The 23,698-nt window shown below is 38.5% G+C and overlaps 1 protein-coding gene across 1 annotated transcript in view; it reads right to left on the reverse strand.

The window, feature by feature from the left end:
- Positions 1 to 1,038: 1,038 nt before the first annotated feature.
- The window catches only part of LOC122806050 (complement receptor type 2-like), a 467,293-nt gene continuing 444,633 nt past the window's right edge, over positions 1,039 to 23,698 (reverse strand). The window contains exon 7 of the mRNA XM_044076290.1: positions 1,039 to 1,304. Coding sequence (XP_043932225.1) covers positions 1,298 to 1,304 — 7 coding nt within the window. The 3' untranslated portion in view covers positions 1,039 to 1,297. The remainder of the gene's footprint in view (positions 1,305 to 23,698) is intronic.

The raw sequence follows: 23,698 nt of genomic DNA on the forward strand, positions 1-23,698 counted from the left end.
TGTGAAAACCTGTGCAACAGAAAAGAGACCTTAACAAATGTAAAAACTTTTGTGAAAGTCGTGCATTACTTAGAAGCTTTGACTCTCCTACAAGAGTGAAAATGTGCCTGTGAACTAATGTCTCAGACTTCTAAGGGGAAGTTAAGTATTGCTACAGGTATGAAAGTACATCTTACATCATTCCTTTATGCAAAGGGATAATATGGGCTTCCTTCTATATACCCAGAACAATACTGCCTCTAACACTTTCCTTGGTAAGACTCGTAAGGACCGCAAAATGGCAAAATAAACTGTGTGTCATAGGAGGAGAGAGAGAGAGAGAGAGGGAGAGAGAGAGAGACTCTGTTATACTTCAGAAATTCAGCTAAGCAGCAAACCTACAGTCCTTGGAGTATATCAGTACATCCATCTCCAACAGTTCACAGTGAGCATTATGTACCCTTTGTAATTATCTTCTTCTTAAAACACATTACTGGTAATGAGTCACTAACTCAGAGGGCCAGAATCTAGATGTAGGCTGTGCCAAAATTTAACAATAATTGTACAAAGACAAGTCAAAACAACACTAACATGAGAAAAGGTAGCTGGAGTGTACTTACACCTACTTGATACCTGATCAAGTTATGTTTTTTTTTTTTTTTTTTTAAATAAATGCAGTGGCAATATACTGCCTTATAGCCCAGTAAAGAAAAAGGCACAGTGCTGGGCAGAAAAGTGAAAGAAGCAAGTACGGCCATCCAGATTTAAGGGCAAAAACAGAAAAAAAAACTCAATGTATATCTACGACCATAAACAGCATAGTACTAATAAACACAGCACAATGAAAACAATCTCAGAACATGTACGTCTCAAGCAAAGCAACAGTTAGATGTGAATAATTCTCTGCATAACAAGATCAACTAACAACATCGAAAAACATTGCCTTACCTGCTTTTATAATATTTCACAACTGAGGGGATATTGGGCATGAACTGAAAAAAGATAACATGCAATTCTATACATGGGAAACATCCAATTAAAGTAACCTATCAAGGCGCAATCTGCAGAAATAGTTTGCATACTGAAGGAAATACAAACTTTACAATGATTTATGATTACAGTTCAGTAGATGTGATTCTTCCACTTTCTTGCTAGATCTAAGGCTGTATTCCTCTCTTTCCTTGGCAACTATTCGGTGTCATTTTCCAGCATAATTTATTGCTTGACGGTCAACATTGCATGCAGATATAAAAAACACTTTGTGGATTTTTAAATATTATTGCCTTAAACTTCAAATGACTTCATCATTCCTAGACGTTTACTTCCTGTTAAATAAAACAAATGAAACTATTAACAAGCAGACAAAATGTTCATGTAAAATAAGGACTTTAGTTCAACATTATAGCTGCAAATCTGTGACAAAGCTATGTTAATCACTGAACTAATACTGTTCATTCTCCTACCACAAAAGCTTTACTGTGATGATACCTTTTAAGCTTCATCTGCTAACATAGACACTCAGGCTGTACTTTCTTTGGCCTTATAGCATTGAGAAATGGAGCCAAATAACATGAAATTATTAAGTTCCTTTGTAAGATGCAAATTTTAAACGTAAGGGCTTTGTCATGATTATAACACTGGTGTACATCCTTCTTGGGCTCTCTCTGTCTTCTTACAATCTTTCACTCAACTATTTAAATTTTGTCTATTTGATAATGTTTAACTATTTTCACCTATAAACCTACCATAAGTAAGTATCACCTTACTTTCTCTCGATCTAGATACACTCCAGCCTTTTTACAATTTCTCTTATTATCTCATTGTTTTAAAATGATTACAGTGCTTTGCACATTATATATATTTGACAGTCACATTTATCTGAATTCTTGTTTAGAACTGTATTACTCATGAAACAGTTGTTTATTTCTCACAATTTTTAAGTACAAGTTATGCTCCATAACATTTTTAATGTATAACATTATGCTTATGCATGCATTATGTATAATTTATGTTTATCTGTTTCTGCTACTACTACAGTGGATATAAAAAGTTTACACACCACCCCTGTTGAAATGCCTGCTTTTTGTGATATAAAAAATGAGACCACAATATAAATCATTTCAAAACTTTCCCCACCATTAATGTGACCTATAACCTGTACAATTCAATTGAAAAACAAACAAATCTGTTAGGGGAAAAATATAAAAAAATAAAAATGTACAATACACTGGTTGCATAAGCCAAGAAGACAAGGCTGTAATTAAATCAAAAGGTGCTTCAACAAAGTATAAGTTTAAGTGTATGCACACACAACAAAGTATTAGTTTAGGGGTGTGCACACTTATGCAACCAGCCTATTGTATGTTTTTCCCCTAACAGAGTTGTCTGTTTTTCAATTAAATTGTACAGGTTACAGGTCACATTAAAGGTGGGAAAAGTTTTGAAATAATTTATTGTGGTTTTATTTTTTTTATATCACAAAAAACTGGCATTTTAACAGGGGTGTGTAAAGTTTTTATAGTCACTGTATATAAGTTTACAAACCATGTCTTTTTTGTTATTTCTATCTTTTGGGGCTTCCTGCCAGACCTCAGATGATAATGGGCCTGTGCCCAGTTGGATTATTCCAGTAAACAAAAGTCAAATAAATAAATAAATAAATAATGAACAAATAAAACTACAAGAGGAATGTATGCTATATTTGCCAGTGACCACTGTCCTTGGCATCAAAACAAACAGGCATGCAACCCCCAGGATACAGTTCTTTGTCACTTGCACAGTTCAGATTTCTTACCTATGATGCACTGCTGTAAAGTCTGCATGTTTAGAACCTAAAAAGTTTGCACCTTACAAATCTATTAGTGAACAAATCATGAATCAGGTGCTGCTATTCTTGCTTAAGAATGGGGCACACTATCAATGGCTGTTGCATGTGCCAGTATTTCAATAATAGCACTGTAGAGAAAAACTTGACGCCTTTATTACAATACAGTATTAACAGAAGTAGCCCAGTGCAAAAAAAAAAATGCAGCTGGCTTGCCTACAGATCCCAGTTAAAAGCATTGACATAAATTTAAGGGACTGTAACATCAAACCTAAGTAGGGTTTTTTCTCTGCTTCAGAGTCCACCTTTCTCACAGTGATCTCTCATCTCCTGTCCTTGATTTCATCAGCGTCCCTTTCATGATGGGTACAATGGTAGAAAGCTGCTTAGACAGGCACTAACAACATCATTCTCTTTTAGGAGAGGTGCAGCCGGAGTGCAAATTTCATCTATCATTTTGGTAAGTGAATGCCCGTCATATTGGGCAGGAGCAGACCGTTGGGATACATTTTTGGATTAAATCTGGGGTTAGGAAATGGCACACTGTTCTCTTTACACAAGTGACTGGCTGTTAACACACAAAGAATCAGAAAGATATCCATTTTTACATCTTCAACATCTAATATCCCTTTTTTAAACTAAGCCGTCAACACAAGGAAGATGGATGAGTGTGTTAACCACTGTCAGGACACACTCAGTCTCTCATGCAGACCCTAACAGTCACTTCCACTCAGTATATTTATGTGACATCATGCTGTGTGTCAGTCAAGAGGGTCTATATTAGAACACCGAACAATCAAAATGTCGAGTGTTCTAATATCGAACCCTAGCAATCGAAAATACAAAACATGAACATTCGGAACAGCTAATTTTTTCCTAGAGAAAAAATTTGCTGTTCCAAAACACATACACACAACACAAACACACCAAACAAACAGCAATCCACACACATACACCTAAACTCTTACACCTAACCCTACACTAAACTATTCATACACCACTAACTATCCACTTACCTTAACTCAAACCCTAACCCTAAGGTCCATCACTATCGCACAGTCACCTCACCCATGCCCTAACCCTAACTCACCTAACACACCCTAACCCACACGTCCATACAATCACAAACTTACCTGACCCATGCCCTAACCCTAACTCACCTAACCCGCCCTAACCCACACGTCCACACATTTGCACACTTACCTGAACCCGACCCGTAACTTTCCCCCAGAGGATTGAAAATACTGAAGCAACAGAAACGGACAACCAAATTCTTTACCTAGGAAAGAATTTGGTTTCCTGTTTCTTCGATATTTTCAGTGTTCGGTGAAAATGGGTCAATATTAGAACACTCGACATTTCAAATGTTCGGTATTCTAATATAGACCCAGTCAAGAATGTGGCCTATGTTGCACCTCCACTACTCACCGCTATGGAATTTCAGAAGTCTGCCTTATAGTGCTACACAAAAGACATTCTCAATCTGTCGCTCTCAACATCCTTGGTGTTTACAAAGTCTCTGTTGATGCATAATAAAATTAAAAATTAGTCTTCTGACTTGGACATCGAGAGCTTCTCTATTAATGAAGCCCTCTAGAAACAACCAACTCCATAACTACCTTTGGAAAAAAGAAAAATTTCAAGTTAGCCCGCATATTGAACCCATTAATTCTTCTAAACAGCCAAATTCAAATTCTCCAGCACCCAAAAGGTGATATTTTTACAAAAACAACTCATAACTGTTTTTCTCACCAAGGTAAATCAAGGAGGATAATTTTGTTACCTCTTTGATTCAGAAGACTCAAACAAATGCAAAAATTCCCCCAGCGGAGATGAAAAAAAAAACTTAAGAGGTATGGTCAGTTATGCCAAAATTCATTCTTATGTCACAATTTCAGCAGACTCAGTGGTACATTTAACTTTTGGACTTCTGTATTTGACCAAGCACAGGCAGAGTCAACTATTGTGGAGCCTGTTGCCATCAATCTGGTATCAACTCCTCAGCTTTAATTGGAGGAGCAATTAAAATATCTTCTTTCTTTTAAGCTGTAGCAAACTACTTGCTACATCTGTATGAAGTGGCTGCTGCTACAGTTTATTCCACACACAAACTTTAGTACTTTCAGTTTTTGACAGCAAATTCTATGCTGACATTTGATTCTGAATGCCAATGCACTGAAGACCAACTGAACACCCTAACACTTTCTGAACAGGGAGGCTTTCCCCTTTGCCACATTCTAGCTTCTCCTGTATGTCCAAGTCTTGTAAAAACATTGAGAAGTTGGAGGCTGTACAGAAAGCTCACATCCTGGTTTATGTTCTGCAGGGCCTGCTGAACCTTTGAGCCTGTGGACAGTTATTTAGGGGCCACAGGGGCCTGCCTCCTTAGTGCAGCATGGCTCGGTCTCATGATTTCATACACCTACTGCGCTATCTTGTGGCTAAATGTTTTGTACTCACTTCCTACTGAGATGGTCTTAAAATGACTATCTGGCAACCTTACTTCTCAAAAGTTCCATATTTGCCAGAAATACCAGACTATTTCTCCTCACAAAAGTGTGCTGCGAAATTCTAAGTGGCCCCTTTAAATCCAGATTTACTTTTTATTTTAATGTTTAGTCTTGTTTCTTCACAATGATGCTCTAGCTTTATATTATCACACCAGCAGTTCCATATAATCACGAACTAGCAGCATGAAATGTGATGACAAGCTATTCTGACTGGAAGGAAAGTAAGTCAGGTGATGTGTGTACAATGTACAAGTTGAGAGCTGCAATTAGAGGAGCTGTTCCTTCTCGAAGCATAGTAGTTTGGTTTGTGCAGCAGTTCCATCCAGGAGTCAAGGTTTCTGCTCCTCATCTATAAGTTTGTTGTCCAGTGTGTCTGACTTGCAATCTGTGAGGATTTAATCATTTGCAAGTTACTGTTGGAGGGGTCCACTGGCACAACATACAAAATGATAGAGGTATGGTGACACAGACTCATTTTTCAGCTTCTGCATTGCTCCATTCTGCCTTGCTCATGTTTTTTTCTTAAAATCCACACATCAGCTTTCTCTGACTTCCAAAAACAGTGCATTTTATGTATGGTGTGTGAAAACTACAAGCAACACAGTACCAGACATTGAAAGAAAGTGAAAATTTATGAGAATTTTGTGAAGTTTAAATTAAAAAACAATTATGGGCAAAAACTAAAAACAAAAGTGTGGCATGTGTCTGTGTGTGTATGTGCACATGTCAATGTATCACACTAACTGCAAACATTTTTAAAACTCTGCTTTGCATTCTGCTCTGCAAACTTTTAATGTGGACTGGATATCTAGTGCATGGTACACATTATAGGCTTTATTTACAATGGCTGAGAGTGAATAAACAGTTCCTTACCCCAAGTTGTAATTACACTTGTGGAAGATTGTTCTCTGTGCCACAAAAAAATGACCATAGTGCTTATTGGCAAGCACAATACAGTGGCCCAAGGAAACCATCTCGATATAAGTTACACTATGCAGCACAATGTTTGATTCCCCCAGCTTGCTCTTTTCTATGGTAGGGGTTAAGTTTGTTAAGCAGACTAATAGTGGTGCCCAATGCATTCTGCCTAGTTAAAACTCATTCCCTCCAGTACACCTCCTTTTTTCACATACCTTTAACTCCCAGTGGGTGTGATCCGAGCCTTTAAAAAAATTAAGTTATCACCTTACAGTTCTGATGAAGTTTCAAACTATTGAGACAAACTCGCATATTTGATGTATATATATTTTTATGACTTTTTTGCTGATTAAAGTGCGTTTTTAATATTCACTTGTGAATGGGCCTTTGATAATACATGCATTTTGTGGATTTAATTAAACGGATATACAGAGTGAACTGGTGGGAACAGTGGGCAACACAGAGAGTGTCATTATTTTGTTAGTTTATATGGTGGTGCTGGTGTGAAGATCACCTTACAGTTCTAAGAAATACCCATTGACAGAGGTTAAATACCAATACAATTGTGTTTGTCATCATGTATGTTTCAAGACAAAATATTCTGATACCTTCTATGTAGCATGGTTTGGGAATTATTAATGCATGTATAAGCAATTAGGAGTTAGGTACTTACCATAACTTGGCATCTGTGTTGTCCATTTTCATTCTTTCTCACAGATTGGTTCAGATCCAACTCATGGATCCAACTTGGCTGCATACTACAGACTTTGGATCCAAATCTCAAACTCCTCCCTCTACCCATAACGCTCTATTCTTTCCCTAACTCCTCAGATCAAGTTTGCTGCTTAATCTCCCAAATTTATTAGAGACAGAAAAGACATAAGAAAAAGTTAGGGCTCAAACCTGGAACTGATAGATTCCAATACCATCTACCAGGGGCTTATAGAACAGAAAAGACTGGGGGATGGATGGGACAAAGTGAGGAAGAATGAAAATGGACAACACAGATGCCAAGTTATGGCAAGCACATAACTCCTAAATGTGTTTTTCATTCTTCCTCACAGATGGGACAGAATCCCCAGCTAAAAAGCACTTGGGAGGCCCTCATTGAAGGACATGCTGGAGCACTGATGAACCAAAGGAAGATCTGCTTCTAGTGACAATATCCAATTTGTAATGAGTAATAAAGATGCAAGTCTTAGACCAAGTGGCAGCAGCACAAATATCATTAATGGAAGTCCTTGATGAGAAGGCAGATGATGTAGACATAGACTGAGTAGAGTGAGCTCTGGGAGGTCATGGTAACTGTAATCCTTCTTTGAGAATAGACCAATGAGATGCAATCAGTAATTCATTAGGTTAGAGCAAGTTTAAACACTGATCCTTTTCCTCTACCCGCCTAGGCCAGGCAAACAACTGACCGGACTTCCTAAACTGCTTTGCCCTGTGAATCTAAAACCTCAATTGTCATTCCCTTTTGTTTTGAGGGCTGGGGAAGAAGGTAGGTAGATGAATAGCCTGATTCAGAGACACTTTAGTAACCACCTTAGGCATGAAGAAAGGGTTAGTTCGGAAGGAGACCCTGTCTTTATGGAAGATAACGAAAGGCTCTGCATCTCTGAGACCCTCCAGGCCAGAGTGATAGCTGGTAGTAAAGCTGTTTTTCAGGTGCAAAACAAGGGTGGTAGAGGATGCAGGCTGGAAAGGAGACAAAGTTAATTTTTCTAGGTCAAAGTTAAGGTCCCAAGTAGGGGTGAGTTTTCTTCTGGGGGCCTAATGTGAATAACTCCCCTAAGAAATTATTTCAGAAAAGGTTGAGGCTAAATTGGAGGATGACTAAGGATGTGGGCAGAGAGGGCTGTGGCATGTATGTCGATAGAGGAATAAGAGAGACCTTTCTCCACTAGGTGGGCCAGGTACTCAAAATGTTAGAAATGTTAACAGAATTTGGTTAAAGCTGTTGCTTCTGACACCAAACTGCACTGAATCATTTATTTGAGTAAGATTTTCTTGTGCTAAGCCTTCTAGATTGTTAAAATGGTTTGTACCTGCTCACTTAAGTTGGAGGTGCAGTAGGGCATTGTGGAATAAACCAGGCTGAGAGTCTGAGTGCATGCAGGTTGGGGTGCACAATCCTTCCCTTGTCCTGTGTAATGAGGTCCGCCCTCCATGGTAACATCAAAGGCTTTTGACTGGTGAGCAAGAGAAGGACAGGGAACCTATGCTGTCTGCGCCAGTCCAGTTTTATCAGGATGGTCTTTGGGCCCTCCTGCCTGATCTTCAGAAGGACTAGAGGCAACAGGAGTAATGGTGACAAAGCTTAAATGAAGAGGTGTGTCCAAGGGAAGGAGAAGGCATCTGTTCTCCATGCAGATGTCTGCCTTGACCTGGTGCAGAACTTCTTCAGGTGAGCGTTGTCCTTGCTGGCAAAATGTCCACCTGTGGGACCCCCAATTGCTGTGTTATGGATTGGAAAACTTCCCAATGGAGATGCCATTCATGGGGGGTCTGTCAGATTCCTGCTGAGATGTTCTGCCAGGGTATTATTTTCACCCAGCAGGTATTGTGCCATGAGGTGCAGGCCTAGAGATTGTGCTGTCTCCCATATTTGCAAGGCCAGACAGCACAACGTGTAGGAATGCATGCCTCCCTGCCTGTTTATGCACCACATGAATGTGGTATTATCTGTTTGTACTACTAGGATCCTGGTTCCCATTTGTCCTTGAAAGCCAGCAAACTGTTTTGTACTGCCATGAGCTATTTCCAATTTATGTTCCTCTTTCTGTGGTGAGTGGGCCATAATCCTTGGATTTGGAGGCTTTGGGTATGGGCCCACATGCTGTCTCTGAGGCATCTGTGGTGAGGGTTTGGCTCTGGGGCAGGAATCTGAAGTGTAGGCCCTGACTTTGGGTACAAGCCTGTACCCATCATGCAAACTCCTGTTTGAGGCAAGGTATCAAGGGTATTTGGGCATTCAGAGATTGTGAGCTCTGGCACCACACACCTTTCAGGTACCACTGCAGCTTCCTCATGTGCAGCCTGACCAGGGGAACCATGGGAATGCAGGATGCCATGTACTCTAGTGCTTTGAGGAATTCCCTGGCTGAGGTGCTTTGATTTTCTTGTATCTGTTGGAGGTAATCTGTTAAAAAGGTGACCTTGTCTGGGGGGAGTAAGGCCTTCTAAAGGGAGGAGTCCAGGAATGCTCCCAGGAAGACTTTCTGTCTAGATGGGACCAGGCTGGATTTCTTGAGGTTTAGAGTGAACCCCAGAGAAGTCAGGAGGTCCTTTGTGAATTTCAGATCTTTGTTGATCTTTGCCTCATGCAAGCTACAGACATTGCAATCTTCCAAATAAGGGTACATCTGGACCCCTTTGGTTCTACAGTAAGCAATGAGTGGTGCCAAGCACTTTGTGAAAACCTCTGGAGCAGCAGACAACCCAAAGGGCAGTGCTGAAAACTGACAGTGGCAGGAGCTTGCTCTGAAGCAAAGAAAGCTTATGCGTGACTTTTGAATAGGAATATGTACATAGACGTCCTTCAGGTTTATTGAGACCATGAAGGCCTGAGGAGTTATCATGGGTAGTAATTTTTGAAGTGTCAGCATTTTGAACTTTGGTATCCTGCAGAATTGGTTTAAACTGGACAGGTCCAGAATAGGACACAAAGATCCTTTTTTTCTTGGGACTAGGAATAACCTGAGTAAAAGCCTTTTCCTTTTTGTTCCTCTGGAACTGGCTCCACCACTCCCTGAGAACAAAGAATTTGTATGTTCGAGAGCCTGAGTTTTTTGATTTGGGGGTACATTTGGGAACCTGAGTAAACTAAAGGCTCTTTGAAAGTGAGTTTGTAACCATTTGCAATAAGGTTTAGAACCCACTGATCTGAAGTAATTCAACTCCAGTTTTGCAGTAAAAGAGACAGTATTCCTCCTAGTTTTGGGGTGGTGGGAGGGTGGAGTGGAGGGACAGAAAGTTATAATTCCTCTCTGGCCAGGGGCTGTGACACAGAACTCCCTTGCCTGGCTGTTTCAGATACATTGCCTTTATCTCTGTTGTTGATGACTTTGGCTGGAAGCTGTCTTTTTGGGGCATTTTCTGTCTACTCCTAGGCTGGGTAGGAAAGGACCAATGCTTTGCTGGAAAGTTCCTGCTGAACCTAGGTATTTGTACATATAGGAAGTGCTTCACTCTTTGCATGGACTTTGACTTGTCTTCCATCTTTCTGAGAACTGCTTCAGCTTTTGGTCCAAAAAGTCTGTTTTTATCAAGGGCGGAGTTCAAGAGATTAGCCTTTACATGATCAGGGAGAGATTACTTCCCAAGCCATGCATGTCTCCTAACTACTAATTCAGTGACAGCTACCCTGCAGGATGCCTCCATGGCATCATAGCCAGAATGCAAAGAATGTTTGGCCACCTGGAAACTGGAGTGACACAAGTCCAAAAGTTCCTTAGAAAGATTTTTATCTTCCATGGTTGTAATTTTTTGTTGACTTATCCAGGATAATTTGCTGATATTTGAGTATATGCAACTGTCAGTTGACAGCCCTCATAGACACAGGAGCAGAAGTGTATATCTTCTTCTGAGCCTGTCTAGGGCCCTACTCTCCTTGTCTATGGGCAGGGGGTTTTTGAAGACACTGGCCCTAGCCCCTTTAGGTCTTGGAGTAACAACTTCTGGATCAGCAGAAGGATTCCTAAACAGATATGTTTGTGTGTCTTGTACCCTGTAAAATCTGTTTGGTTTCCTAGGGTCAGGGGGGAGTGCATCAGGATTGATGAGGCATCCTGAAAAGCATTCTCTACCACTTCCAAAATGGAAGTGATAGCTAAAGGTTTGTGCTCAGGAAGGTAGAGAAACTCCCTAACTCTATTCTTGGCCTGGAGGCAATCTTGTGCTTCTCACTGAAAATGCTGTCTCATAGCATGAAGAGTCTCCCCAAAAGTTTGATCCTCTGGAGGTGAAGCTGAGGGAAGGTTCTCCTCAGAGTCTGATTCTTCAAAGTATTTGTACGACGGTCCTTCCTCTGAGCTGGAGTCCTCAGTCTGAATCCTCCTCAGATAGGAAGGGTTCAAGGTCAAGATCAATATAGGCATCCATTTTCCTTCTTCCTGGGGCAGCTTCACCTGTAGTCTGTCTGGCCCCTTACAATGCCAATTAAGTCCTCAACCTAATTTATCAAATCCTGTTGGGATTCTGGTAACTGGTAGCCCATAGGCCTAGGTGGAGGTGCTGCCACACTGCCTTTCTTTGGGGTGGGTTTGGCCTTAGGCTTAGGTGTGTCTGATGCCCTAGTGCTTCAGTCTCTGAAAATACACTGGTGTAGGCCTAGGCCTCGATGTGTCACAGGTTAACAAACGCCTGCTGGACACCATGGTCTGCTGAGTGAACTCGGTCCCAACTGATCAGCTGAAGACGTGAGTAGTGGAAGTTGAAGGAACTGAAGGCATGCTGGACTGCAGATGGGCCTCGAAAGAGGCCTGGGCCATTGTTTCAAATGTCAAAGGGGGCTGCAAAGGCACCTCACCTTCTTCAACAATGATCAGTCTAGCAGGAGAGTCAGATGGGAAGTGATTGTTGTCCAATGACTTTGGCTTAAGTTTCTTCTGTTTTTTGTGCTTATGCACCTCAAGATTGGGAAGACTGGCGGATGCGGATGTGGTTTGACTGATTCTCGTCTTACAAAACAAGCTAAGAATTCAGCCCTACGCCTAATATTTATAGTGTTAAACAATTCAGGACATCGTGGCCTAGGCAAGTAACACAGAGGGTATGGAAGTCTCTGTGTGGGATTTGTTTGCCTCAGCAGAGACACTTATTTGCTTTATCTGACAGGAGTTAAGTGAAAAAGAAAAGAGTTCCCCAATGGGGTGCTTATCTTTTCAATGACAGCTTTTCTCTGGTGCGGACAAACTGACACAATTGAATACTGGTTCGGGCTCTGGCAGCAAGAAAAGACTGAAGTGGTGACGCAGGCTGGCTTCCATTATACCTGTGCATACTGACGTCGGTAAGGGCATCCTCCAGCCTGGGAAGCGAAAACAGTTTTCTCTGGTAGTCAGGCCAGCCAAGGGCCCAATATCCAGGACTGCAACAGTGAAACAAAGATGAAACTCAACCAAAGCAGAACAAGGGTAGCCAGAAATGACACACCAGCACGTACTACAGGAAAAAAACACTTTAATTTAGCGCTTTTGTCAAAAACTAGACTTCATCAGAATACCATGTATCTAACAAATCAAGTTTAAATACCCTCCCCAGCAGCAATCAAAACTACAAAATTAAAACAATTAAGTTATGTTCCAGCAGTTTTTATACAAAATATAATGATTTAAGCTTCAAAAATGAACTTATAGTAATCTTGTCATTCAAACCAGGAAACTGGTAGGCATTAAGCTTAAATTGCCATTTGAGTTCAAGGAATTATTTTATTTATTTTATTTTATTTTACATTTGTTAACCGGGGGTGTCTGACTGAGCTGAAAAGGCCCTTTTTCAACAGAGGCCCAGGGAGAAAAGCTCCACAAAGACAAATTACAGACATATTTAGTTATTTAGACATGATCAGTATACACACAAATTACAAGAGACATGTTTTTTACAGTAGTATGCGGCACATAAACAGTTACAGTGGAGAGAACAAACAAAAAAATATTAATTTTAAAAGTAAAGGTAATTAATAGATTTGTGGTGTACAGCTGAAATTTGGAACATAGGTAGAATACATACATAGTACACAGGTACAGTAAATACATTGTTGATTAGCCAGTGTTTGTGAGTAAGATTGAAAACTATTATCAAGTGCTCTAGATTTAGTATGTATATGTATATGTTATCCGCTTTCACTAGCCTGGGGAGCAATCATGGCACTGCCAACTTTGCTTGAGATGTTGCCTGATGAGGTCTTTAAAGGAGGCTTTGGATGATGTGTTTTGAATGCTAGTAGGGACAGAGTTCCATTTTTAGCCACTGCATCTCCAAAGCTATTGTAGCTGTTGGTGACTTCTAGTAGTAGTTTGCTTGATGATTTAAGAGGCCTTTTGGCTGAGTGATGTTGCAACTAGGTTTTTGAGGGCAGGACACTTATTGGGGAGGTAATAGATAGAATGACAGAGGCAGAGCTTATTGTAGGTTAGGAGGTTGGGCAGTTCAAGCCAGTGGAGTTGTCTGAAAGCAGTACAGAGATGAGTTCTATATGAGCAATTTGCAGCAAAGTGGGCAATTCTGTTATAGCAGGCTTCCATTTTGCTTAGTTCAGTTTTGTTGAGATTAGTCAGAATGGGAGATGCACAGAGTAGGGTGGATAGAAGTTGGGAGTGAGCAATGCTGATTTGTGTTGTTGGTAAGAAATGGTTTGATATGGTAGAGTGACCCCAGTTTGGCATGTATTTTTTTAATAGTTAAGTTGAGATGACTATCAAATTTTAGGTGGGAGTCTATGGTTATTTCCAATAGCTTAGCCTGTGTCACTGGAGCAATTGGAGTAGCATTTGTGGAGTAGATAGTGAATGGATTGTTAGTGTTTTTGTTAGAACTGGTTATAATCATAAGCTGAGTTTTCTTTGGACTGAGGATGAGTTGGGCTTTGGTAAGGTAGTTTTCAACATCAGAGAATGCTAGTTGAGTTGTTTGCAGGAGGGTGGGAATGTTTTGTGCAGCACAGATTAAGGTAGTGTCATCTGCATACTGAATTATAGATGCATGCTGTGTGGAGGTATGGAGGTCATTTGTGAAGACTGTGAATAGTAGTGGTCCTAAGGTAGAACCCTGTGGGACTCCTATGGTTATGGGCAGCTGAGGAGAGAGATAATTTTCCCATTTCACTGCTTGGTACCTGTCAGTTAAGTAGCTTTGGAACCAGGTAAGAGTGGAATTTGATAGATGATATTGGTTTAGTTTGTTTAGCAGGATTTGGTGTGAGACTGTGTCAAATGCTTTGGGCTTATCCAAAAAAAAAAAGAGTTGACACTTGTAGGCCTTCATTTTTGAGATGGTTTACTGTGTCTGTGAAGCAGACGGGGGCTGTAGTGGTACTATGGGCAGGTCTGAAACCATGCTGAGTAGGTGACAGGATGTTGCTGTCTAGGAGATAGTTTAGCATCTGGGTATGGATGCATTTTTCTAGGATTTTGGCCAGGGGGGAGAGTAAAGCAATGGGTCTGTTGTTATTAAGTTCAGTGGAGGTCCCGCCTTTATGTATGGGTGTAACATAGGATATTTTCCAGAGTTTGGGCACATAGTTTTCAACAATTGATCTGTTTATGAGAATGGAGACTGGGATAGCAATAGCATCTGCTGTGAGTTTCAAGAAATAGCTGGGGAGTAGGTTGGCTGCTGTTGATGAGGTTTTTAGTTTGGAGAGCATGCTTTTGATTGAAGTGGTGGAAACTGCTTTGAGGGTAAAGCTTGTATTAGTGTTATTTGTGTTGGGGGGGATAGTGAGGAAGGAACTGTCCTGTGATACTAAGGATAGAATTGAGTTCACAAAGTGGGAGTTGAATTGTGTTTCGATGGGAACTTTTGTGTCAGGGGTGGTTGGTTGTGGGGTAGCCTTTTGGGTGGATTTTAGTAGCTGTTTTACATTTTTTCAATATTTTTGCAGGTTGTGTTGGTATTTAGTTTGTAATGTTGTGTAGTAGGATTTTTTGTGTAGCCTAATGCATTTTTTTGCACGGTTGCGCAGTTCTTGGTACTTAGTTAGGCTTTGTGTTTCTTTGTTTTTTTGATAGTAAAGCCAGGCAGTGTCTCTGGACTTGAGGATTTGTTTGGTTTCTTTACTGAACCAGGGGTTTGTAGAGGTTCTAACCTTGATTTTGCACAATGGAGCGACAGTGTCTAGGTGTTGTAGAAATATTTTGTTGAAATATGCTACAGCCTGGTCAAGTTGGAGGGTTTTTAGGGGGGTCCAGTCACAATTACAGAGTAAAGTGTTGAGGACCTCAGGAGAGAATTTTTTTGTGTTTCTAGTGGATAAATAGTTAGTAGTTTTGCATATGCTTGTTCTACTACGTATAAAATATATTATGTTGTGGTCACTTAAGGTGTCTGGGAGACTGCCTGTGTAAGGGTCATAATTCCAACTTAATTGTTTTAATTTTGTAGTTTCTAATGATTTTAAAAGGGTTGACATTCAAACTTTTTTACTGCAGCCTTTTATTGCACTGTTTAAATTATATATGCAAATGTTGATTATTCTTCACAAGGGCAAATTATGTCATTTAATTGTTTGATTGCTGCTGGGGAGGGCATTTAAACTTGATTTGTTAGATACATGGTATTCTGATGAAGTCTAGTTTTTGATGAAAGTGCTAAATTAAAGTGTTTTTCCTGTAATACATGCTGGTGTGTCATTTCTGGACTACCCTTGTTCTGCTTTGGTTGAGTTTCATCTTATTTTTGTGTTTCTGAGTTTGTCTTGTCATGGAAGAAAGTGAGCAGCAGAACGACATGTGCAGCAAAGACCTACAAGCTATTTTGCAGTCTTTCACCTTGTTATCAGCTTCAGTAAACAAAAATATGCCCAATGCTGAGAGTAAGAACACTTTCATTCCAAAAAACAGATAAAAACAAATAAAAACAGGTAAGCGCTTTCACGATTGCTCGCTTCTTTAGACCTTAACAAACAGTATGAAAAAACAGACCTTTAAATACAAAAAAACTTCCAGTTAATTAAAAACAATTAAAATTGTTGGGTGTTAACACTTATCAATGAACTAAGCCTCTCTTCTTTAGGAGAGGCTTTAAAGCAACAACACTATTCAAACCAGGTGGCACATATGCTTTAAAGTTGACAATCCATTTTAACTCATCAAGTTCAGTCTCATTACTCACGTCTCCTTCCCTAAAACTTTCATTTAATTTCTGTAGTACCAAGAACTTAAAGCTGTGACTCATACCAGCTTCAGATACATCTTTCGCTAATTCATTTGTTAGTTTATTATTTCGTATATCACTCTGATGCTGCAGGATCCTGTCCTTAAACATACAATTTGTCTTCCCTGTATAGTATGAATCACATACATTACACTTAGCCATACAGACCAAATTTTTCGTGCAACAGTCGGCATAAATGGACAGATGCATAAATTCCATACTTAATGGATGAAAAATCAAGTGTGTAGACCATATATAACTGCATGCCTTGCAAGACCAGCATGCATGAGTGCCCTTACGCTGGGAGGTGAGGTGCCTACATGGTTCAGTATGTTTATAACAGAGTCGCTGTTTTAAGTTCTTAGTATTTTTAAAGCAAAACTTAGGAACTGGTTCTATATGTTCACTAATAGCGGGATCAGTCATCAGGATAGACCAATTTTTCTTTATGACTTTACACACTTTATTAACCTCTGCTGAATAGGTCAAACAGACTCTATTTACACCCTTGGTGCTGTTGGCCTCTGTGTCCCTCACTATACTTGAGGAGCTGTCAGAGAAGTAAGGTTTTACTTTAACACCAGCCGATGTATTCAGTTCTCTATAGTTTAGTGAGGGGACACAGAGGCTATCAGCACCAAGGGTGTAAATAGGGTCTGTTTGACCTATTCAGCAGAGGTTAATAAAGTGTGTTTGAAGTTCACTATGGTTAATGACAATAATACCCTACATTTTTTGGATGTAGCTATTAAAAAAGACTACACTAGAAAAATATTCACTTCCCAGTTGTACAGGAAATCAACTTACTCTAATTCCCTTTTGCACTATGAAAGCTGGCACCCTGTACACCAAAAGAAAGCCCCGGTAAAAGGGTAATTTGTCAGTCTGGCCAGAATGATCTCTGAGGAAGGAGACTTTGAAAGGGAATGTGAGGCATTAAAAGAAATGTTATTTAGTAGGGGTTACCCTACTGACTTCGTGGTTAACATCTATAACGAAGTCAAAAATGAGAGAAGGTGGCATTTTTTATACACTCTTGACTAATCATCTGAGTGGAAGAGAGGACCTTGAGAGCAGTAACAACACATTTAGTAGGGCCTTGGTCCTTCCATTTACCATGAACTTCTCTGACATATGGCACATTATATCAAAGTTCTAGAAGATTTTTAATTTAGATAGTAGTATCAATAAATTGGTGGGGTGTCAACCGATGGTGGTTTACAAGAAGGACACCTCAATAAAGGGACTGTTGGAAAGAAAAATAAATATACCTGAAAAGGGTGGCTGCTTCAAATGTGGGAGATGCTCTCAGTGTCCTTATATATTCAATGTGGACAAGTTATTCATTAAAGACTATAGGACTAACTACTTTGTAAAAAATATTCATGTTACTCTAAAGGTATAGTATATATAAGTGTGATTCATGTGAAGGATTCTATGTAGGAAAAATTAAGAGCTTTGAAGCAAAGGGTTTACGAGAACACTTATGACATCAGATGTAAAAATGAAAAAATGCTTTCTATAAACATCTTGTTTTTTTCCCCTCACATGCTTTTACATTTTGTGCTATTGAGCATGTTGATATGGGTCTTTGGGGGGACCCTCTGATGAGTCCTGGAATTCCCTGAACTGAAATGGCAAATTAAGCTTAATGCCTGCCAGTTTCCTGGTTTGAATGACAAGATTACTATAAGTTCATTGCTGAAGCTTAAATCATTATATTTTATATAAAAAATGCTGGAACATAACTTAATTGTTTTAATTTTGTAGTTTCTTATGTTTTTAAAAGGGATGACATTCAAACTTTTTTACTGCAACCTTTTATTGCACTGTTTAAATTATATATGCAAATGTTGATTATTCTTCACAAGGGCAAATTATGTCATTTAATTGTTTGATTGCTGCTGGGGAGGGCATTTAAACTTGATTTGTCAGATACATGGTATTCTGATACAGCACTTTGCATATGTGTCTGAATTTGCGATTTTGTGGCCACAGGCCACATATTTTTTGAAAATGGAGGGCTTCTTGGCCATGATGTGAAAAAAAGTAGAAAACACAACACCCAAACAGAAACAGGAACCAAAACAATAGCCCCTACAAAATACTATTGAATAGTATTAATACTCTGTTAAGAGGAAAAGTAATCATTAGTACACAATTGTTAATATTTCAACTGAGAAGAGAGCCAACGGTGTGAGAAACAGCAGATAAAAGATTTATTGTATTATTTTACTTTTTTTTGTAGGTAGGGAGAGGTATAAAGCCGAGAAGGCAACAAGGTAAATAAATAAACTGGAAATCCAGAGGTAATAACCTAAAAAATAAACAATTACTCTTATCTGAGTCACGTGAGCAATGGACCACATCTTACTTTAGAGAGCTCCAAACAAAATCTGGGGTAATATAGGGGATTATGAGTAAAGGGAGGAACCTGAACTTTGTATCCTAAAGTCTAAAGTGACTGAAAACAGATCAGAGGTTGGATCCATACCCCTCAACCTGGAAACATTAAAAATCTGGACAAAGGCCCATGAAAAGTAGGTGCAACATGTCAAAAATAGGGAAACTGATTAACATAACATTTGCATACAGAATCATGTGACCCCACCCACTTCAATGGAATTGTGGGATACCAGCATGAAGACTGAAGTCACAGAGTATTCACCAATGTCAGACATAAGCATCAAATACAACAAAGTATCAAGATCTGGGATCTGTACAGTCAAATCGCATAAATACCAGATAATCCTCTCTTATTCATTTACTCACTCACAGAATGATACAGACATGAAGAATGCATCAGACTGGAGAGTGATCTATACCTGCAAACGCATGTTCTTATAAATAATCAGAAATTAATGATAGAGTTCACCAATGAATGCCTTCACTCGGTTGAAACAAATCACAGCTGGCTGGGATGTTACGTGGAACCAAATCTCCACTTTAATACAACCAAAATTCCAAATGACTGCTGTTGAATTAACACACAAACTGAAAACTGGCTAAAATGCATTGTACCAGTTTTAAACTTTAATACGCCAAAACAGCCCAAACAGATACTGTTGAAATAACAAACAAGAAAATGCAATAAAAGTGCGATAAAAATATAAAACTAAAGTTACAGAATCAGTTAAGCGCTTTCACCCGGTATCGTCCGGGCTTCATCAGAACTGAACTGTTAGTTCACAATCAACATTTTATAACTTTTTTGGCGCCTAAACCAAACACATATTTGAAAATTTAAAGGCGTATATCATTTGAAACACGTGTATATGTTGCGATTGTGCTCATATAATTTTGCTAAAGTGCGTATGTGCCTGAATTAAAAAGCATATAAATTCTTAAAATATCATTATAATGTATTTGCTGGACGCTTGCATATATAAATATATAAATAAATAAATATTTATAATTAGTTTCAGTACCCTTATGTTGTGATTTATGTTTTGAATAATACACTTGCTAAAAAGACTATAAAATACATATGTATCAATGAATATGAATGTGAATATAAAAATAGAAAAATAGATAGAGAATATTTAATTCTTTCCATTTGTATCAATGATAACATTGTTATTTGATAAATGAATGAATGTATAAATACATAAATAAATCTCACTATATACAATAATTCAGATGTAATGTAAAATAATGTGATGTGTAAATATGAATATATAAATTAATATTTGTAATTATATGTATTGATAATGTTCCATTCTCTGTTAATCATAAGCCTAATATTAATACACATCAAGGAAATATATAAATGTATATATGTGTTTACATGTATATATAACAAGGCTTGACTATACAGTACATAGAAATGACCGTGAATTGAAGGGTCATTACTTTGTAGTTATTAGCTTGGACTTTCAAATAATCAGAAATTGGTCATAGTACAAACGCCACAATACATACATTTACCAAAAGTAAATACTGCAATAACCACATACATATGTAAACAAAAAATTAATACAAAACATAACAGCACACAGAACTTTCTTAAAACAAAACATAACAACATGCTTTATTCCCAGACAGAAAATGTACTTCCCAGTGTACCTACTGTAATACATAACCCAGTATATCTGCAAGTCAGGATGCAATGATCACAACAAATACCTATTTAACTCAATTACTTACTTTTTGTTTTCTGTAAATAATGTAGCCTGCACCTGGGACATTTTAACTGCAGCGTAAACTATAATTACTGCAAATAAAACAGGAATGTAAGAAAAAAATCCATTAGCTACTACAGCCAATGTGTTACAGACAGACCAGCATGTCCTGTCAGGCATTATGGAATGAGCAGAATAATATTTGATCTGCACCTTGTTGATTAGCCAAGTCTGGTTCAGGATTCTAACATTTTAGCAAGCTAGGAGTGAAGTTTCAAAACACTAAATAATAATAAATAATGGCAGACATTTGAATTTCAGACTTCATACCCCTCAGAATATACATAATAATACACATCTTGTTATTCTAGCAACTGAGTTTATAACAGCAATATTTAAAATCTGTTCCTATTTTTGTGGCTTTCTCCATTATTATTTTGGCTTTGTTCAGATTTCTTGCTCTGAAAAATTGAGAGAGGTATGGGGACCAATTGAACCAAGGAAGCGATATAAGTAAGCAACACAGAAAAAAATCAATAAGAATTTATGTCATAGTTCTTAGAATTTTTTGCACCCACTGTCATGTCCTGCAACCTCAGCCAACAGGTAAAAGTGGCAAATATTGGTTCACCTAACCCTAACATTTGTCTACTCCCTCCTACTCAGGGTCAGTCAGCCAAACCTCCACGAAACTCAAAAGAGTTTTCACAGAGTTCTCAGACTCCAGGATATTATACCTTAAATTTGCAAATCTTTTCGTAATGATTTCTCTAGCTGCAACCAAGTCCATGACTGTTGCTGACCACCCTAGCTTTCAAGTAACTTCCTTATTCTAGCAACACACCAATTTCAAATCTGAACCATTTTTTTTCTTTAATGATCCTTCATGATGAATGATTTCTAAACTGCAAAGGCTAGATTTATAATGTCCCACAGCAGTAGTGTGGAGACCATGCATTCATAGTTTAAAGTTTGCTGTAGTACAATTATTGCTCTCCAATGGCTGCCTTGTAGCATGTAAGCATCTCACTGAACATGCACCACTGCGTCCAGCACCCCATAAGAATGACTCACCTGCTTTGCAGCTTGAATTGTGTTGATATTGGTCCATTACCTTCAGCATACAGATGCCTACAACTTGTACTCCTTCAGTATCCAAGTCATTTTATTTAACTTTATTACACATTTTATAAGTAATAAATTGTGTATAACTCAGTATAGGCTAAGTTAAGGTGTATGAAATACTGTTAGCTGAAAAGGCAAGTATTAACCTCATCACCAGTGTCATTGCACTAAGTGATAACTAACTTTTTATTCTGGAATACCTCTGTTGTTCGCCAAGCACACTGACTTACAGTTATTAAAATAAATATTTAATTTTCAGGACATGAAGTGGAGAGAACTATACACATAATTTTTAAGCATAATTTCATGCCATTGCTGTAATATCATTATCGTTTTATTGCACTTCTCTAAAAGTAAAAATTCTAATTGCATAACACCCAGCAAGCGATTTGTCCATATTGCAAGTAAGAAAAAAAAACTGTGATTTGCAGATATTTTCTCCTGAAAACTGAAAACCAAGAAAGCAAAAACTGGTTCTGCTACATCTCTTACAACTCAGGGAAGTTTCAACCAGATGAAAACACCTGGTCAAACCTTTCATGTAAGGAAGAGCCTTTTTTGTATTTGTGCATGACCCCACCACCGCCATCCCTCGTATATCGGGAAGACTTTGTCCTCACCCTATATATGCCAATAACATAGTTGCATAAACCTGGCAAAAGACAAAAGTTAGCATACAGTGCTAAAAATAGGAAACACACCAGTAGTGATTTTCTGTGATAACAGGAAGTACATCATCAGCTAGTTTCTTATCGACCTGGGGACACTGCTACTGTAGATCGTTGACTAAGATTTTCTATTTTGTTTCAACACCTTACTGTGATAAGCACTTCATGGGGCACTGTCACACTCTATCTCGACACTGATGTGATGACATCAGTGTTAACTTAAAAAATTAAAGTAAAACAAAAAAATGAAATCAGGATTTAAGGGGGCCACTCGGGAATTTGTGCACCCTATTTTACCTCCCAAAATAGGAAACACCAAGGAATTCGGTATAGCTGAGAGGTATGGACTTGGATCCCAAGAACCATCCTTTGAGGAATGGACGGAAGATGCATCAGATCCATAATAAAAGAGCAAACTTCCCTCTTAACACAAGACACACCCAGCAATAAAAAAGTTCCAAAATGTCAAATCATATGCTGCGCATCAACAAGCAACTCTTATTTTCACCAAATTGTACATCAGGAAAGCACACCAACATAACTCCCCGATTAGTGACCACTGCATCCTTTTACTTCTAATACCTGCTGGAAAGCACTAGGAAGCCTTATAAATCTAGCTTTACCAGAAAGGCTCATCCAGACTCTGCTACACTTTGCTGTGAAGGAAAGGTTAGTTTGCTTTTATTTTTTGTATTACTGTATTGCCTTTCTATATTTTGAATACTGCAGTTTGTTTTCTTTACCTTGTGTTTTGCCTGCATTATGTTTTAACAGCATATTAAAACTTCAAAAGAGACCACAGCTCTCTCTGTTCTGAGTCTGGCAGAAATAAGAACTGATTAATTAAGGACTCATTCATAAGACAGAAGAGGTCACTTAAGGTTAATCACTTGTTAACAGAGGGGGTGGAGCTAGGAACTAACATTTCTATTTAAGGAGTAAACTAAAACATTTCAGAGCTTTACCAGAAAGGCTCATCCAGACTCTGCTACACTTTGCTGTGAAGGAAAGGTTAGTTTGCTTTTATTTTTTGTATTACTGTATTGCCTTTCTATATTTTGAATACTGTAGTTTGTTTTCTTTACCTTGTGTTTTGCTTGCATTCTGTTTTAACAGCATATTAAAACTTCAAAAGAGACCACAGCTCTCTCTGTTCTGAGTCAGGCAGAATTTTTTCCCGCCCTTTCACTCATTTAAGTTGTCTTGTTAAATACCACTGTCTTTCTAGTTGCCCGCCTCTTATGTTAATCTGACCATATATCTCATTTCTCTCTACTTTCATTTGCTTATGTGAGTAATCACAAAATCATCATTTTTGAAATCCCACCCCTTCGATTATTTAAATTTATTGGCCATCCTACAGTATTTCATAGTACCAAAATACAAAAGTGACCACACCTTTCAATCCATCTTGCTGTTTTAAAAATAGTAACTCTCCACTAAACCTTAACTTTTTAAACAGGTAAAACTCAAGTTACCTACTTTCACATCTAACTTCTCTAGTGTACACTGCAGAGTGCATTCTTTTCAATCTTACCTTTAAGCATCCCTGTGACTAGCACTTTCTCTAATACCTGCTGGAAAGCACTAGGAAGCCTTAAACTCATACAAACACTGAACTCTCCTTGTTAACAAGGATAAATTAATAGTAGACACTAAACAGCCTATAATTGCAAA

The sequence above is a fragment of the Protopterus annectens genome, chromosome 7.part0, assembly GCF_019279795.1.
Source record: "Protopterus annectens isolate FY-2018-M chromosome 7.part0, PAN1.0, whole genome shotgun sequence".
NCBI classification, from domain to species: Eukaryota; Metazoa; Chordata; order Ceratodontiformes; family Protopteridae; genus Protopterus; species Protopterus annectens.